This window comes from Oryzias latipes, chromosome 5 (genome assembly GCF_002234675.1).
Source record: "Oryzias latipes chromosome 5, ASM223467v1".
In the NCBI taxonomy this organism is placed as follows: Eukaryota; Metazoa; Chordata; class Actinopteri; order Beloniformes; family Adrianichthyidae; genus Oryzias; species Oryzias latipes.
In genome coordinates, this window is record NC_019863.2 from 245789 (window position 1) to 264258 (window position 18470).

Consider the following 18470-nt stretch of genomic DNA (forward strand, 5'->3'; position numbering starts at 1 on the left):
CAACCCTATTATGAATTTGAAATGTTCCTATGTAAAAACAAAAAATAAGTGCACAATTAATCAGGATTTATGTAACACTGTGTGGTGTTAACAATCCAATTGGTTTATTATTTAACTAATATTTACAGTATGTGAAGTGTATCAGATTAATATGAATATCTTCAGAACATATATAAATTATTAATGTACTTCTATACAAATATGTCTACATGTGTAAACCGTGTATATTCCAAATTGAATTTATTTAATTGAGTTGAATCGAATCAAGTGGATTGAAAGACTGATTGGTGATACCCAGTTCTACTTATTACCCTGGTCTAATTCTACAGTCCCCTCTATATAAAAAAAACCTTTCTAAAGTTAAATTCTTCCCTCTGTCCCATAGCTGGAGCTTTGCTAAAACTTGGCCCCTGGCCTGGAGTATCATGAATCTTAACCTTGGTGGAACTTCTTGTAAATGAATACCCACTCGCCTCAGTAAAATGAGACATAACTCTAAGGAACGGTAGATCTAGACTAGAGCCACATTGTTGTTAAGATGAAGCTTTATTTACCCAACTTGAACACCTCATAAAAATCATCCTTAATGATGATTTTTTTAAACTCTTAGACTTGTGTGGGCTTTATTTTTTACCACCTTTGAATGCTTAATCCAGTCCTAAATAATCCTCCTGGTGACAAGGATGTTCCAGCCTTGCTAGCCGTCGCATATCTGATGCCAACAGTGATGATTGATATTTTATCTCAGTCCCCAAATGACTAATGCCAGCTAAATGCTCCTGTGGTTGTTGTTAGGCTGCCATTTTTCAAGGTCTCTCTGGGGTTCTTGGCTTGTTGTTGCGTGTTATATTATGGAACAAATAGTGGAACATAATGGTGGCATAGATGATTTAACTGCCCTCAGGGTGACGGGAAAGGAAAGTGATTTTTTTTTTCTTTATCTACAGAAATGTCTTTCTTTGGTCTTTGTAGTCACTTTAAAGCCTTAGTTCCTCAGCCTCGTGAAAGCAATGGCCTATTGTTTAACCTAGAGCATGCTAAACCTGGATTCTCCAATGTCGTCCACATCTCACACGAATGTATTTGGTTTGCATGCAGCCCAGCTCTCCTCTGGTTCCTTCAGGCCCAGCTCTGTGTTGTCTGCTCTGCTTCATCAGAAATTCTGTGGCTTTAATCCATTGCCCACAGGGGACGGCTGACATGGATGTGTGTAAACTGTTGACGTGCCGCTGTCGCATTCGCTCTCTGATCAAAGACGCTGTGCTCTCTTCTTTTACAACCTGCCTTGAAATGTGGTCCAAGTCTTAGTCTTGCAGACTTCCGTCTTTCTGTTTCCCACTTTCTGTTAACTTTTGTGTCTCCATTGTAAATTGGTTCCTATGATAGTAGCACTAGAGCCATTTGTGACTGTGCAGATGTAGCGTCCTCCACATTTCTTTAAGCAAGAACCGGTAAGAACAGGAACCGGTAACGCTCTGACTTATGCGCGTGAGGAACAATTGGCATCAACATTACGCTAACTTTAATTAATTGTTGTAAAGGAAGCAACTATTCGTAAGAACTCTGTTAATCTGGAGTTTATGGATGTGTGGAAAAAGACGACTGGTATCTTTTGAGCGGAGGTGCTGACCAAGCTGCTTACAAGTCATCCTGCAAAGGTCGTTTCTATTCAGAGGTTCAGGAAACTCAACACCCAGTTTCTTAAGATTCTTGTCAAAAGTCTTCTAAGAAATGGGTTGTGCTCTAGTTTTACATTTGTTTGGAAAATTACATTTGCCTGCTTTTTATCTTTATCAATGCATAATGAGCTTCTTCTGAGAATGAACAAATCCTGGGAAACGCATGACGAGGATATCCTGGTATACCTGTAATGCAGACTGCATACTTTTATGTATTTCTTTAATTAGACCGTTAACTTGAAGAAATTCCAACAGATTCTAAGGCGTAGAAAAACAGCTCTGTGCTGATATGCAACACTTTACAGGAGTAGTGTTTGCACAATGACACACTGAGTCTGATGCAGAAAAAGGAAACTTCCAAACACGTTAGAATGACGTTTAGCTCATAAATGGTCAGTTTTAGTAGTTCAAGAGCGTGTTATTTTGTGACAGCTCAGGTGTCCAGTGTTTAAAGTCTCACTCCAATCATCTCTTCATCTATTTTAAAAGCGTCCCCTTTTTATAATTTTGTCCTTTTTTGTCAAAATCAAGGAACCAGTGGTATTTTTTTTGGGACAGTTTCTGCAGAGTGGCAGTAGTTCATATGAAATTGGCCTCTGCATTGGTGACGGACCGTTGGCGTAGAGTACACTTTAAAATGCCCACACTATTGCACTCATCAACGCAAATCACGTTTCTTATTTGTGTCCCCGATGAACAATGGCTTTGGGTAGTCATCCATTCTTCATCTCTTACAGAGCACATTTCCCAGTGAGGATGACTGTTGTCAGTCTGGGGGGCTGCCTCAGGGAGTGTGCATGCGAAAGGACGGTCTGCGCCCCCAGCGCTCTCTGTAATTCTGTTGACAATATTTGATTTTCTTTTTGGCATTTTCTTTTTTTTTTAATAGAAGTTAAAGGGACATTTGTGCCTAAAAGACACAGAACGGATTGTCTGCACCCCCGGTAGCACAAGCTGTCTGCAGTTCACCCATTTAAGTTTTATAAAGGTGCTCTGGGGTGGCGGGTGCTGCTGATTCTACCAACAAGGAAACAGCATTTTGTTTGCAAATTAAAGTATATAGTATGAGATGCTACAGTCTCTTAGTTCTCTGAATCCTTAACGGTTGGTTCTATTAGTGGTGCAGTAGGTTTGGTGTGTGTATATATATATATATAGTCTTATCTACAGTATGTCCATACAGCCTTTTCCAGTCATACCCATGTTGGGGTATTATTTTGTGAGTGGATGGACATGACGGCAAATGAAAACTATATACCTAAAGTATTCACAGCTAAAGAAGCAACGGTGGAAAAAATTGTTTGGGAAATGCATCACATTTTTCTGAAGCACTTTTTTTTGTCCTCAAACGGTTGAATAGTTCAGTCTGAGTGGTAAAGAAATGTGAAAGGACCTTGCAGACCATAACACTACAAGAAGAATCTAAAGTCACCAATGATATCATTTAAAAATATGTTTTAGGATTTTTTTCTCTACATAGGTCTTTAGGCTTCATTTTATTACAAGTTTAATACATTTTATTCAGGCATGTTTTTTTCATCGCTAAGGTGTACTATAAGAATGAAAAAAAAAAAGCGCTTTCTTGCACTGTTACTTCTACGTGTTAGATACCATTGGCATGTTAATGCAGATGGACAGCAAGCCAGGATGCTAGCTCTTTGCTCCTTCATTCAGGTCTCCTTTAGACAGCTGACAAAGGATATTGTGGCTTGAAAAATTGACGAGTAAAACTGAAATACATGAAACGTAACCAGAGTAAAACCCAGCAACAGTTAAGCACTAAAACAATATAAAAAAATCAGGAAACAGCATCAAAATAATGCTTTAATTTAAACTTAAATATCTCCAAGTTGTAGAAGGTATTAATGATGAAAACGAGACATTTATATGCTAATTAGACCTTTAACACGTGCATTTGTATGCAAATGTGCAGCAACAGCTGGCGGAATACACCGGCAAGGTCTATATCCTTAAAACAAACATGTATAGAAAATAAACATAAACTTTATGAATGCATAACATTAGCATATTCTTATTGTATTAGTCATTATTAAACTTACAGCTTTGTTTTCAAAGGTTTTGATGAGATGTTAAGACGTAGCAGGAGAGCAGCTTGAACATTAGAAGCACTTCTCCCAAAAACAGGACTTCCTGCTACCCATGGTGCAATGCAACTACAGACTATCCCACCAAAATAAAACAGAAAAATCCTTACCGACAGAATCATAACTTTTAACTTAACTTGGACTGCTAACGCAGAATTATGATATTGCCAGAATTATGATATTGCCAAATGCTTCGTCGATATATATGTTGATGATCGTCCCGATGGGTTGAATAAAGCATCGGTTCAGAGAGAAAGTTCCCCTCTTACCGCTTGTTTTTGTCCAGATGATGACGCTAAAGGTTGTTTTAAAGAACCCGGCGCAGTGATACAGAAGATTTAAGATGGGTGACCGGAACTTGTTTTTTGGGCGTGCGGTTATCACCGTGCGTTATTACTTTTTAATGCACGCCGTAGAAGCCTGAACCGCCATAAGCCTGGCATGTTTGGTGATTTCAGAATTCTTTCTGGTCAGATGGTCGTTCAGATATGCAGCAGATCCCTTCAGATTCCTCCTTTGATTCATCAGAGCTAGCTTGTGTTTTTGATTCACAAACCTGATGAGGATCGCTGGTTTATCCGTCTCCTTTCTCCTGGGGAGCGGGTGGCAGGTCTCCATGGTATTTAGATCCAGGGAAATCCCTTTAGACTTGAGAAATGATTCCACTTGGTGTTCCAGAGTGTCTCCCTCGCTCCCCGTTTCAGAAGAACCACTAGGAATGCTAGCGCTGTTAGTATTAGCAATGCTAGCTCCAGCTGCATTTAGCTTTGCACGAGGTTTGAGTGGTATTCCAGTGAGAATGACATTATTCATCCTCGCTTGTTGTTCCACATCGTCCAGTCTTTTCTCCAGATTATCGACCCAGTTATCTCGTTGCTCGTTTTAGCTCGGAATCTTCTGAACTCTTCCATTAGCTCCATGGGAGGAGTTAGCTGAGCCTGGATGTCGTTCATTCGCTCCATGAAAGGACATAACGTAGCTTGAATGTCGTCAAGTATTTTTCTTAAGGTCATCTTAGTCACCCGTTGCTTGGTTTTTCTTCGGGGCCATGGTCAGCTGTCTTTTTTTCGAAGAAAATCAACTTTTAAGTCACTTGAAGATTGTCGTGAGAGCTGCCGAGAGCCAAACGCGTCCATGTTATAACCCAGAACCAGAAGCTCCTAGATTACATTCATTCTTATTAAACTGACTTATTATCACTAAAATATTTTACTGATTTTCACGTTTTATCAACACAAACAAAATACAAAGACGTAACACCAAAAGACAGAATGCAATTCAAATGACAGCATGAAAGGTTAAATAAACATAAAAGTAACAGGTGATTAAGTTCAGTTGAGTACAGTTTAAATAAAAGTTGACCTGTATTCAACAAATTAAAGACATACAATATATTAAGAAATGGACCAATCATGAATGGCATTAGGAAAAAAAAAACTTAACAATAAAGTAACTTTAGTTGCAGCATATAGGTAAAAAACGTGTTTCAGCCTCAAAGTAGAAAAGAAAAGGCTGCCATGTTATGTAATCATTTAACTAGATCCTCCCAGCGGGCTGCACGGTGGTGCAGTGGTTAGCGCTTTTGCCTCACAGCAAGAAGGCCCGGGTTCAAGTCCTGGCTGGGGGACCTGAACTAGAACACCAGTGGGGACCTTTCTTTGTGGAGTTTGCATGTTCTCCCCGTGCATGCATGGGTTTTCTCCGGGGTCTCGGGCTTCCTCCCACCGTCCAAAAACATGCTTCATAGGTTAATTGGTTAATCTAAATTCACATAGATGAATTAATTAATAGATCCACTAATTGTACGTTCAAGTCTCACATGACATGACTTCTTTGACCCAATGTGTAAAAGATAGAGGGGCTGTTTTCCTTCAGGTAAATCCTATCAAGCCTCTTGCAATCAATGTACTGAAAGCTACAGCATTACCGATGGGACAACCCCAAATAAAGCAGGACCATGACATGGGCCATTAGCCCTTTAACATATCCACGAAATGGTTTTGAATTTTTTTCCCCAAAAGTCTCTTGGCCTAAGACGTGTCCATGTTCTGAACACATCCAGAACATGTGGCTTCGATTGACCGATTGATTGGCCACACCTACCACAGGAAGGGTCAGCAGATGGAAATACTATTATTAATTTACTTGGAGATAGATGGAACCTGTGCAAGACCTTCAACTGTAGTAGATCATGTCTAATGCATAGAGATGTTGAATGAATTCTTGTAACTGCCATTTGCCAAGTTTGATCTGTTAATTGTTCCCCTAGTCCTTGTTCCCATTTGACCTTTAGATGACACAGTGATAGCGATGGAGCCGCTACTTCTTAGATTTTGCTATAACTTAATGAGACCAAGCTTTATCAAGCAGATCCTAGTCCAGACATTTATGGAGCCATGTTGTTGGAGGCGAAGTTAAAGAGAAAGCTGCGTATTTGAAGGTCCCTAAAGTCTGAATGTGGAATGTCAAAATCACTTTTTAGCTGCTCGAATGTACTGTACTGTACTGTGTCCTGACATGGATAAAATAAAGAATATCTTGTTCCCGTAAATTAATATCTTGTTCCCACAAAATTATATTCCGTTCCCTTTAAATAATTAATTTGTGCAAACGAAATAATTATTCACGTGATTAGTCATTCATAAACACAGATGGATTTACAGCAGATACCTTCACATGTCTGTCTGTGTGTGACTCATTACATTGCATTGAAGACACTGAGGATGTTTAGAGATCAGATTTATTTATTTTAAAAAGCACAAAAGCATTTGTAATCGTGTCTCCATGTCTGCGTTCATTCACATCCCGGTACGGTCTTCTTCCTGCCGCAAAAGCTGCTTTCCGCGGCTACTATATCAATATTCTGCAGCTAAAATCTGGAACAGCCTCCCTGAAGTCGTAAAACAGGCCTCTTCTGTGTTCATGTTCAAATCTAGACTTAAAACATTTCTTTTTAGACGTGTATATGACTGAAAGGTCTTATCTGCACTTTTCTTTCCTTTCCTTCCTTTATTTTTAAATCAATTTTCAAATTTTTTTTTCTTTTCTTTTAAAGTAAATTTTACGTTGATTTTTTTCTAAGATGTATTGTGATTTTAATGCATTTTTCTGTTTTGTGAAGCACCTTGAATTACTTTGTGGACGAATTGTGCTATACAAATAAACTTGCCTTGCCTTGCCTTGCCTACTTCCGTGTCTGTGTGACACACATTCATTCAAGAGGGGAAAAATAAAAACAAGACTGATCGATTTATTATTGTCTGATGAAAATAAGAAAAATATCATATTTAGGATGCCCAAGCTTGTTGCTTCCACATACTGTAGCAAATTTCCGGACATAGCTCGCTCGAGCTATAAGCTATGTACTACAAGCTCCGGCCCGCCGCGGAGCTACTTTGCTTGTCATTACGGCATTCGGACAGCCAGCTGCGGTATGGGATATTGTAGTTTAGGGTTGAATACAAATAATAATATTCTGGTCTTTTAACAAACTCGTTGGCAGTCACTTAACATCCAAGGGCACATGCCACGTATCCCATCATGCATCACACATATCCCATAATGCACCTCGACCAATCACCGTGGCCCTGTAATTGTGATACATTCAAATACAACAGTACAAATGATATACTACGTAGCATGTAGCAAAAATCGATAATCAGTCCATAAAAGTACCAGTTGATATTTTATGTCTTCCCTTTTCCTGTGACCTAACGCAAAACAGCAGCAAACCAAAGTCCGTTAGCTTGATGCTAATTTATAATGGAATTTCCCATAGGACAGCTAATGCTAACGCTTGTTTCATCAAAACATACATTGCTGACTAAATGAACAGCTTTATACTCACAGTAGGGGACTCACAGTAGGAGACTTTGGACGTACCATCGTCCAAAGTCTCCCACATATAGCGCACATGTAACAAAGCATCCTCCCTTCCCCTCAAACACAAAGCTAAGTCCGGCTTCTCTGCTCAGAGACACGGTCGCTCAGTCCACTTGACTAATCGAGTGCAGGAGCGGACTTCTTCTTTTCTATTATGTTTGTTATTTTGTTTGTTTAAGTCACTTTCCTCCATTTATACTGGATCATCGCGGATGAGTCATTAGTTGGGAAATAAAATATATTAAGTAATAATGTAAAAAAACGAATAATAATTATATAATGACTGTATCGGATACCCGGGCTACTGCGCAGCAGCTTCCTCACTTCTGTAAATGCAAAGCGTTTATGGCTCACAGCTGAAGTAAAGGCTGGCATGAGGAAAATCCGGTCTTCATTCACAGTTCTTACCACCTTTGTCGCAGCAGCTTTCTTCAGTAGCATTTCATTTACACTGAAATCATCTGTTGATTAGGAGTGGAGCGTTCTGTACGCCATATCTAGACTCTGTGTTTTTTCAATGCTAAGTGCAACTTTCAGCATGTTTGCCATAAAGTCAGAGGGATTTTTACCGTGCTCTCACTCTTCTTTCCCACCGGTGATGCGGATATTGCAGTGGTGCGACTGTGCATCTGGCCCTCAGCAAGGTGCTGGTCACCTCCGACTCTAGAGCAACAATCATGTCTGAGTGCTGACTCCATGTTTAAGTCGGGGGTACGACTCCCTGTGTTGTCCAGGCTCCTGTTCATCTTCTCAGTAGCATTGCGTAGCTCTGCTCTGTCAAGCAGCTCTTGTTTGAGAGCTATGATAGCATCAAGAACCTGTCTGTTGCTGGTGGAGGGGCCAGCATCGTCCGGGCGAGGACCCGGTAAGCTAAAATTAGCCCTATTTTGGTGGTCGTCCCCCGCCTCCAATTGTTCCCCCTTGGCTGTTCTCACTGTTTTCTGATCTGGGAGAATGGTTTCCCGTGAAGAACCCTGTGAGACGCGTCTTCACAACAGGAAGTCGATTAAACTGACTTATGCACGCTTATAGGCGTACTTAGATTTTTCTCACATGATCTGTTTGCATTTTGCATTATTGAGCCAAATGTCACATATTTATTCTAATTCTGATTCTGATTTACCATAACTGTGATTTTTTTTTGTCCTTTTGTAACAACTGTGTATCATGTCTTGCCTAATATGACAGATTGTTCTTCAGAGTTTTGCTTTGAAGACTTTTCCGTATTTAATAATTCTAGCTTAGGTTGTAAGCTGTACCTTACCTCAATGCAATGTCCTGAACTCCATTTTCTCTCCCACAGTTGTAATGGGTGACCAACCTCTCTTAACTGGACGCCCCCATTCAGGAATCACAGGGGTAATGAGGGAGAGGAGGACAGCTGGTGACCCCTACTGGTCCTATTCAGGTGATGCTTTTCATGGATGCTTTTGCCAAAGCTAAATTATAAGAAAACAATCCCCTTAAACTCGTCTTTGTTTGTTTGTTGCTTTGCCGGCCATGTTTGGGTCCTCTTTAATGCTGCTTTAGCTGTTAATACATGGAAGGGCGTAGAGTGGGGATCGATCCGCCAACCCTTCGATTGTTGGACGACCTGCTCCACTGCCTGAGCTAAACTGTCAAAAGAAGTTGGTGTTGTGACTCAATGTTTGGTTGTTAGGTTTGAGACAGCCGTGGTTGACCAAAAATTAAGAAGTGGTAGGGTGCACAGGTGGGGAAAAGTAAAATATGTAACCTGTTCCTATAATTTATTGTAGTGCATGTTTTCATCAACACAGTATTTCTTTGATTACTTTAAATATAGATGGCACCTCGTAAGAGACTATTTAAAAAAATAGATTTTCAATTCACACATACTTGAGTTATCTATATTTAGATATAACTACCGTAATTACCGGACTATAAGCCGCTACTTTTTTCCTGCGCTTACAGCCGTGCGGCTCATTCAGTGACGCGGCTAATTTATGGTTTTAATTGGCGGCCGCCATGTACGTACTTTCGGACACAGTGAATGGTTAGAATTCTCTATTTAACACCAAGCACAAGTCATTTGTTTTTCAACACACCTCTAAGCAGCCAAACAGCATGGACTTGACTTCAGGTCTTAGACACTTCAGTCATGGTTCAACAAAACGAAACACGCATGCCCGGCCGCATCCCAGAATCCTTTGGTGCCATTAGACCCAACGTGCACGTGATCGCCACTACAATATGATGCAGCTTTCAAGTTAAAAGCAATCGTTAAAAACAGCGTGAAAAAATCCACCATCACCAACGGGTTTGGAAAAGCCGGTCAGCTGCGTGACAGAGAAAACAGCGCATGGAGTGAATTTACCTCTGAGTCATAGTGACTCGGCTGGCTGCACGTAAATATGTGAGAATAACATCAGCCTTTATTTTGTCGGGACACGACTGGAAACACAAATTGACGTGGTCGTGTTAACGGTTTCTAAGGACTGAGCAGAGTTTTGCATTGAAACGCTCACAGCCTCCGTGTGAGCTGGAGACTGCGTGTCGTGTGAGCTGCGGGGCCGATGGCAGTCTGAAGGCTCCCACACGTAACAGCGCATCCGCCCCTCATACACAAAACGTACAGTATTAAGTCCGATTGCTCTGCACAGACACGATTTGCTCCGTTCACCGGCGCAATGGGGACGAAGCGCTCCTCCTTGAAGCCGCCCTGGCCAGAGCTGTCGGAGAAGATAGGAAGGGGAGACAAGGAGCGCGCGGGAGCGCAGAGCGCAGAGCGCAGAGGCGTCGAGCCATTCTGCAGGCTGCAGCCAGGGCTTACTCGAGGCGTCCGCGGAGCAACAGTGTTTGTTGTGGAAGGAAACTTCTGACCCACGCGCTGCGAGGAGGCGCGCGTATCGCGCTGAGGCGCGCGCTTTTCAGTCGTCGCTGCTTTATTTTACTAGCGTGTTTTTTAACCAGTCCTGTTACTCCCATAACGCTGCCGCGACACAAGCGGAAGGAGAGCTTTACCCGTTCACCCCTCCATGCACTGCTGATACTTGCTCATTCTTAAACACGTACAACAGTATGGCGAGCCGGGCATTGGCCCCGCCTTTAGCCCCTAAGACTCATGGGAAATGGGGGATCGCGGATGTAAATTTCCTCATCATAACTGAGGGATGTAATGTTGATTATATGGTTACTGTTTGTAATTTTATGTGTGATACCTAGATTGTCAATAAGTTAAAAATAAATAAATAAAAAAATAAAAATAAAAAAACCATAACTGAGGAACTTGTGAACAGAATAGAGTTCCATGCTGTTTGGCAGATGTAGATAAACTCAAATACATGAGCCTGAGGCAAAGCTGACTCCACCAACTGTGTGCTAATGAATCACACTTGCTCTGGGAGTCAGGACGTGATTTGTCAGGATGACAATGTTGCCTAATACATGCGGCTTGTATTCCGACGCGGTTTGTGTATGTATAAAAGTAGTTCAACACATGAAAATGGGTGGGTGCGGCTAGCAATCGGGTGCGCTTTGTAGTCCGGAATTTATGGTATATTGTATAAATTAAAGCAAAGTTAAACATTTAGCATTTGAATTCATTGTAAACCAGTCAAGACCTACATTAGATTATTTAATGTCCATGTATGTATATTATGGTGAATGTTTAAATCTTAGAGAACTACCCCAAGTCTTTGGCCTTTTAGGCAATTTACGTAACGACAACAGGTTGTTATGCAGACAACCAAGTGAGGATGTGAGGTGTGAAACTGTTGAAGTTACGGAAGCTCAAGAATGTCAAGACTGTTATGGGGTTAAAGGAAAAACATAATTCTGGTATTAAATTGTTCAGAGAGCCACTCTGATAAAAATGGTGATTTTGTGTTTTCATCATGCTCTGGTGGCATTTTTCTAAGGATGGAAGACATTTATATCTCTAAGTAATTCTTATTCAAATTGTTGGGATTTAGGCACAGACAAAAAAAAATCTGTTTGAACAAGAGCATTTTTGTGATGTAGAAAGTATTCGGGGTGAGCTACAAACCCCCCCCTCCAAGCTCTCAGCAATAGGGAAGGGAAGGGGGGCGGGGTTGCTCTCTGCCAACAGTCCTACCCACATTTCAGGCCAGGCAAATTTCTGATGAAGTCCTGCTGTTCTGCAGAAACTATGTCCTAGAAAAGGACACAGTTTTCTTTTTTTAATTTATCCTAAAAATGTCATAATAGAAAGACCCCTGGGAACATTTTTAGAATAGATCAAAAGATGAACAGAGTGGGACTTTAACCACTGAAGCATTGTCCAGGGGTTGACATAGCCCAGAAATTTGCACTGGCCCACAGGGCCAGTAGTTTTTGAAAGTTACTGGCCCGACACCGCGCACAGCGAGACCCGCCGCTCCGCAGGTGCTTGCAACTTTAGGGGGGTCCGGGGGCATGCCTCCCCAGAAAATTTTAATATGGTGCAATTTGGTGCATTCTGGTGACATCTAGCACTTATTTATACACTTTTCAATGACTGAAAATGGAGCATGTCAAACTTAAATCTGTTCTAGTCTGTTTCAGATGTTTTGAAGAGAGCACTGCAGTGTAGTAGGAAACACTAGTTAAGAAGTGTTCATGCTGCTTCTAATCACTGCTATTTCACATTTGTTCCTAATCAATAGTTAAGAAGTTTTATTGACTTTTTTGCCCTGACTGCCTTAAGGTTCTGCTTTTTGTTACTGTTGCAAAGTTACATTTACTTTTTAGTTACTTTAGTTACCTAATTAAATTAAATAATTGAAAAATTAAATGCAATTAAATTACTGAGATCATTCAGCTAACTAGAAATACTCACTGCTTACAGTGTTGTAAAGAAAAACAAAATTAAGTAGTTTGACCTTATACTCCGTTTGAGTCTGAGATTCAGGTATTTTGAGTTGCCTTTGATTCTTTGACATTCAGCTTAAAGCTTAGTGCATACAGTTTCATCTTCAATGCATTCATTAAATATCTTGCTGTCCATAGCACTAATTCCACCCGTCACTCCATCTAACATATTCCTATCTATTCCTGCCATGTCTTCCACATCTCTGACATGCTTCAGTCTCTCTTCAGTGACGGTGTTGGATTTATGATCATCGCGGTTAAAAACCACCAGGGGGCGCGCTGATATGTGTGTCAGTTTAAATATATCTGCCTAAAATGTAATAATAACCCACTGGCTTGTTCCTTCGTTGTTGCTGTTAAACATTGTTTAGTATTGAATTGTTACATTCAATAAAGTTTGAAAAAAAAAAGTAGTGAGCGCGTGCCGCGTGGTGCTCGGCAGTGACAGCCGCGCGCGCAGGCGGGAGAGGAGGACAAGAGTGATAAAAGGTTTCCCATAGAAACCCTTGAAGTCTGAACACAGGACTAGCAGAAAAAGTGAATTATAAAGACGAGGTAAATCTACACGTTTTCGCAAAATATACTTTATTGTAAAAGGTGAAAAATGTATTAATTGTTAGATATTTTAGTGGCCTGAGCGGACAAGTAAAAAATAAAGTCTTGTGGTCCGTACTGCTCGAAAAACAGGACCGGGCCAGCGGACAAATGGCTATGTCGAGCCCTGATTGTCTTCGTTCAATCAGCCCATCCGTTTTGAAACCATTAGAATATTCTGTTGTGTTGTACAATGACTGTACGTGTGTAGGAGGAAGGAGCGCACTAGTGTGTTGGGGGTGTGCGTTGATTCTTCTGCTCTCTAGCTGCATGTGAGGCTTCACCTGTGCTCTCTGGTACAGACATCTTCTCAGAATATTATTTATTGCCCAGTAATAAACAGACTGCAAACACCTTGTCACCTTTCTGGTAGCCATCAAGCCTGACACCCATGAAGAACGCGGGGCAGGAGGCTCCGCCTTTTTTTTTACAGACATCTAACTTTGCGCTGCACAAAATAATTCCCAAACAAAACATGTAACACATGTTTGTTACATGTCTGTAACACATGTTTGATGTTACAGAGTGAAGGAGAACAGTAATAAATGCCCCCCCCCCAACACAAAATCCTCCTGTGGGCGGCCGTGTCACGCACTCAAGAACGCACGCAGCTTGTAATGGAAATGAATAATTAGAACACAGTAAATTTGTCCTATTTCCTCGTGAGATGGAAACTTCTGTTGTAGAATGAGGATGTGTGTGTGCTGCTGAAACCGCACTCGTGTGTAAGAAGAGGGAGTGTGTGCAGCGTAGAGCGAGTGAAGGAGAACAGTAATAAAAGGCTTCCCTCAGAAGTCTGAATACAGGACTAGCAGAAAAAGTAAATTATCAGCAAAGATGAATGTGTTTAATGTGTTGATTATAGTTCCAATCACACACCATATGCAGAACTTAAGAAAAAAAGTTAAAATAAAAACGTGCAGTGATGCGGTTATAATCACACCCCTACTTGTCTGCCCCTTAAATCTGAGGATAAAGGTTTAAAATTAGCGACAAACTGACATGTTCTACTCACAATGGCCTCATAATGATGAAGATCACACACCACAGTCCAAGATGGTTGATAATGTCAGCTACCAATGCTCTGGTGGACCTCACATGTCCTCTGCTTCCAGTCTGACTCCAGGGCTGACTGGAGTCTAATTCACAGATACATGTGGTTTATATGCCAGCAGCTGGAAGACGTAGGGATGGCGTGGTCCAATAAACATGGTCTTTTCACACATATGAAGCCACATGAATGCTAACGTAGACTTCAGTTGACTTCAGAGACTTCAGCCTCACTGGGTAATTGGGCTGTGTGCTCTGAATGGGAGGGCTGCAGAAACCCAGAGAGGCTGTATTTACAGGTCTAATAACACCACCACGCTCTCTACTGGAATACATCACAGCTCTGAAAATAATGTCACTGATGGAATATTTGGATCTCAGCTCTGCTGTTTTGAACCAAGAAAATCATAGATTTTAGGCAAGAAAATTGCAGAATTGTGCGTGAAAAGATGAACTGTGCTTAATTCAGACTGGCGTTTGTTTGGTATTCATGTCACTCCTAATAGTGGTCTTCAGCTCCCTCCGTTGTCGGTTAGGAGCAGTAAATGACAGTCTGCTGTGATTATCCAAGCATGACAACTCTCTCACAACGAACCAGGTATGTGCAGCCCATGGTAAGAATACCACACCCATCAAACGGGGCTTTGTTCTCTGAAATCATGTATGTGGAGACCTTGCATCCATCATTATTGTTTTTGTCTGTATTTCTTCTTTATGATTTAACCATTTCTTGTTTGGTGAGATGGCGCTACAAAAAACACATTTTCCACACAGCAACGTCTCTTTTAGCCTAAACCAGCACTAGTCTTTTGAGGTAAACATGGCACAACCAGTAAATGGAAGTCAAAATAATTTAGCTAAGGTCTGCAGAGGTAGAGAACCACTAAGAATCCAACATGAGCTGTCAGTGGATCTGCTGGTCACATCTATTCTCCCAGTTTTCCATTTTTCCATTAAGATGGAGCCGTGTATTTGAATGCAGTGTGGAAACGGTTTGCAGTGATATTTATTCTGTGCCTATGCAAAGGACTGGTTCCTGCTAGTGACGGCAGCTGGCTGATTGCAGAGGGTAGAAGGGAAGCATTGAGGGAACAGAGAAATGACCATTACTTTGGGAATGTAATTAGTGGCTCAGGCTGTGAATAGGGGACAGACGAGCGTGCCTCAGCAGCTAAATGGTTATTAAGGGCATTTGCTCAGTGCAAGGGAGTGTTACAAAAACACAGTAAGTAAGGTTGACCTCAAGCTAGAAGGTAGTCGTGCAAGACGGGGTTCAGCTGTGAGACAGAAACCCAGAAATATGGAGAAGTCAGACCTCTTTGTTGCTTCTAAACTGATGGACAGACAGGGCAATGTTCCCTGTGTGCTTATGCACCGCTCACACATTCTCAGTGCATAAAAATATGTGCAGCGCACAAACTAAACAGACATACTACTCACATACACAGTTATAGTCTTAACATCAAAACAAAGAGTTAATAAGAACTCACAAACGAACCAATCATTAACATGAACAATGAGAATGGACCCGCAGTCGGCTAGGTACAGTCGGAGTTTCACACACTCAGACAATCTCCTCCTTCTGATGAGGAGCAACTGGTCGTACACACTCGATTTACGCCAGAACCTCCCAAAACCGGAGAAAAGTGCAGCCTTCAGGTGCAAACCGCCTTTTCACGCGGTTTTACGAACGTGCAGCAGACACCCTGGTAGCAGTGGGGGGTCTTCTTCTTTTGTGTTTTTACTGTTTATTAACGCTCGTCCGCCTCCTACAATAGGTAGAGGCTAGGAGCAAGAAGTCAAAACGGGGCAAATCCCACAAATCTAACTCCAGACCTCTTTTTTTTCACGGCTCTGTTCCTATAAATGTCCATCTTTGTGTCGCATTAATCCAGCCGTGCACAAACCGCAATTATTAATGTCTACAACGGTTGACACTTCCGTTCAAAAGGGCGCTACGTACTCGTCACGCCATGGAAATAGGCTACATACATTACAAAACATTCAAATGAATATAAAGGTTATAATAGCACAGGACATACTAAGGGGGAGAGGCATGTTTAAAGTTCAATTGAATGGTCAGGACAACCCCAACTTCCTGTTCCCGTTCAGTCTCGCTGCAGCGTTCGCCTTCATCTCCCCGCCTTTCCCCGCCCCCGTCTGCAGCCGGCTGGTCTCGCCATTGATCCGGTGGAGGTGCTGGTTCTTCTCAAACACGGCTAATGCTCAACTGGTTAAACATTTAGCGCGCGATCAATAAACCCCCCATTTGTACTTTGTGTTTGCCCACGTTGGCTTAAGTGGGCACTCAATGGGCGGAGCTAGTTACGCTAGGTGGACAGTGTAGCCCAGAGCTAGCTATGCTCTGCCCACTTTCAAACCACATGAGCCCCACTTGGCCTGGCTGGCTGGAGACCACCACCCACCCCCCAGTAATTTGCTGTCTTCCTGTGTGCTTTGAGTATGAATCTCTATGCAAGCAGTCATAAAACTTGTTATTTAAGGCAGGATTTGTGTTCACAAGTGGAAGCATTTTTCATAAGAGGGATGATATCAGGCTCAGCATAAAACTCCCAAAGGTACAGGTCCATGCATCACTCCCCCATTTTTATCTCTGCAGGTTTTCTCAGGATTTTCATTCCTTTCCCTTCTCATTTTCCTTTTTTTTTCTCTTTTAAGATAGAATTTGTGTTTTTTGACATGTTCGTGTGGCTGTTTTTATGATTAGAGGACTTGTATGAAGAAAATTAGGATTTAAATCCATTTCTGAGTATTTCTTTATTTCAATTGTTGTGAGTCAGAAGAAGATGGAAAAATGCAGTTTGAAAATCAGCGTATTTGTTACACACTCCAACCTAATTAATCCACCTGCAGACAAATACAGTCAGGACAACTGGACAAATGACTTCCATGCATGGGCAGGTGTGGGCAATTCCCTTGTTATGTCATTATGAGTGAAGCAGATAAAAGGCCTGGAGTTGACTAGAGGACTCGTGCTGCATTTGGAAGATTTTGCTGTGAACAGACAACATGCGATCAAAGGAGCTCTCCATGCAGGTGAAAGGAGCCATCATTAAGCGGAGAAAACAGAAAAAAACATCAAACCAGAAATTGCTACAGTATTAGGAGTGGCTAAATCAACAGTGTGGTACATCCTGAGAAAGAAAGAAAGAAAGCTCTGGTGAACCCAGCAACGCAAAAAGACCTGGACGTCCACGGAAGACAACAGTGGTGGATGATGGTAGAATCATTTCCATGGTGAAGAGGAACCCGTTCACAACAGCCAACCAAGTGAACAACACTCTCCAGGAGGTAGGCGGATCAATATCCAAGTCTACCATCAAAAGAAGACTGCATGAAAGTAGATCCAGAGGGAACACTGCAAGATGCAAGCCACTCATAAGCCTCAAGAATAGGAAGGCTGGATTGGACTTTGCTAAAAAGTATCTAAAAAAGTTCTGGAAAAACATTCTTTGGACAGAAGAAACCAAAATCAACCTCTACCAGAATGATGGCAAGAGAAAAGTATGGAGAAGGCGTGGAGAAGCTCCTGATCCAAAGCACACTACATCATCAGTAAAACACGGTGGAGGCAGTGTGATGGTCTGGGCCTGCATGGCTGCTAGTGGCACTGGGACACTAGTGTTTATTGATGACGTGACACAGGACAGAAGCAGCCCAATGAATTCTGAGGTGTTCAGAGACAGACTGTCTGCACAGATCCAGGTGAATGCAGCCAAACTGATTGGACGGCGTTTCATAATCCAGATGGACAACGACCCAAAACATCCAGCCAAAGCAACTCAGGAGTTTATTAAAGCAAAGAAGTGGAATATTCTTGAATGGCCAAGTCAGTCACCTGATCTTAACCCAATTGAGCAGCATTTCACTTGAAGACTAAACTTCAGACAGAAAGGCCCACAAACAAACAGCAACTGTTTGCTGCTGCAGTAAAGGCCTGGCAGAGCATTCAGAAGGAGAAAACCCAGCATCTGGTGATGTCCATGAGTTCAAGACTTCAGGCTGTCATTGCCAACAAAGGCTTTTCAACCAAATATTAGGAATGACCATTTGGTTTTCACTTATTTCATTTGTCCAATTACTTACCAGCCCATGAAATGAAGGGATTGTGTTTAAAAAATGCTTTAGTTTTTCACATTTTTATACAATCTTTTTGTTCAACCCATGGAATAAAAGCTGAAAGTCTGCACTTCAATGGCATCTGAGTTTTTTTATTTAAAATTCACTGTGGTATTGTCCAGAAACTAAATTAGAAAGAATGTGTCTCTGTCCAAATATTTTGGTCCTGACTGTAGATCCATGAACGTCT

At 41.6% G+C, this 18470-nt stretch overlaps 1 protein-coding gene across 1 annotated transcript in view; it reads left to right on the top strand.

Moving 5' to 3' along the window:
- ptprg (protein tyrosine phosphatase, receptor type G) overlaps window positions 1–18470 on the top strand; it is a gene marked incomplete at its 3' end in the record, with an annotated part of 152113 nt that overhangs the window by 39273 nt on the left and 94370 nt on the right. Inside the window, 1 exon segment of the mRNA XM_023954677.1 lies at window positions 8970–9074. Coding sequence (XP_023810445.1) covers window positions 8970–9074 — 105 coding nt within the window.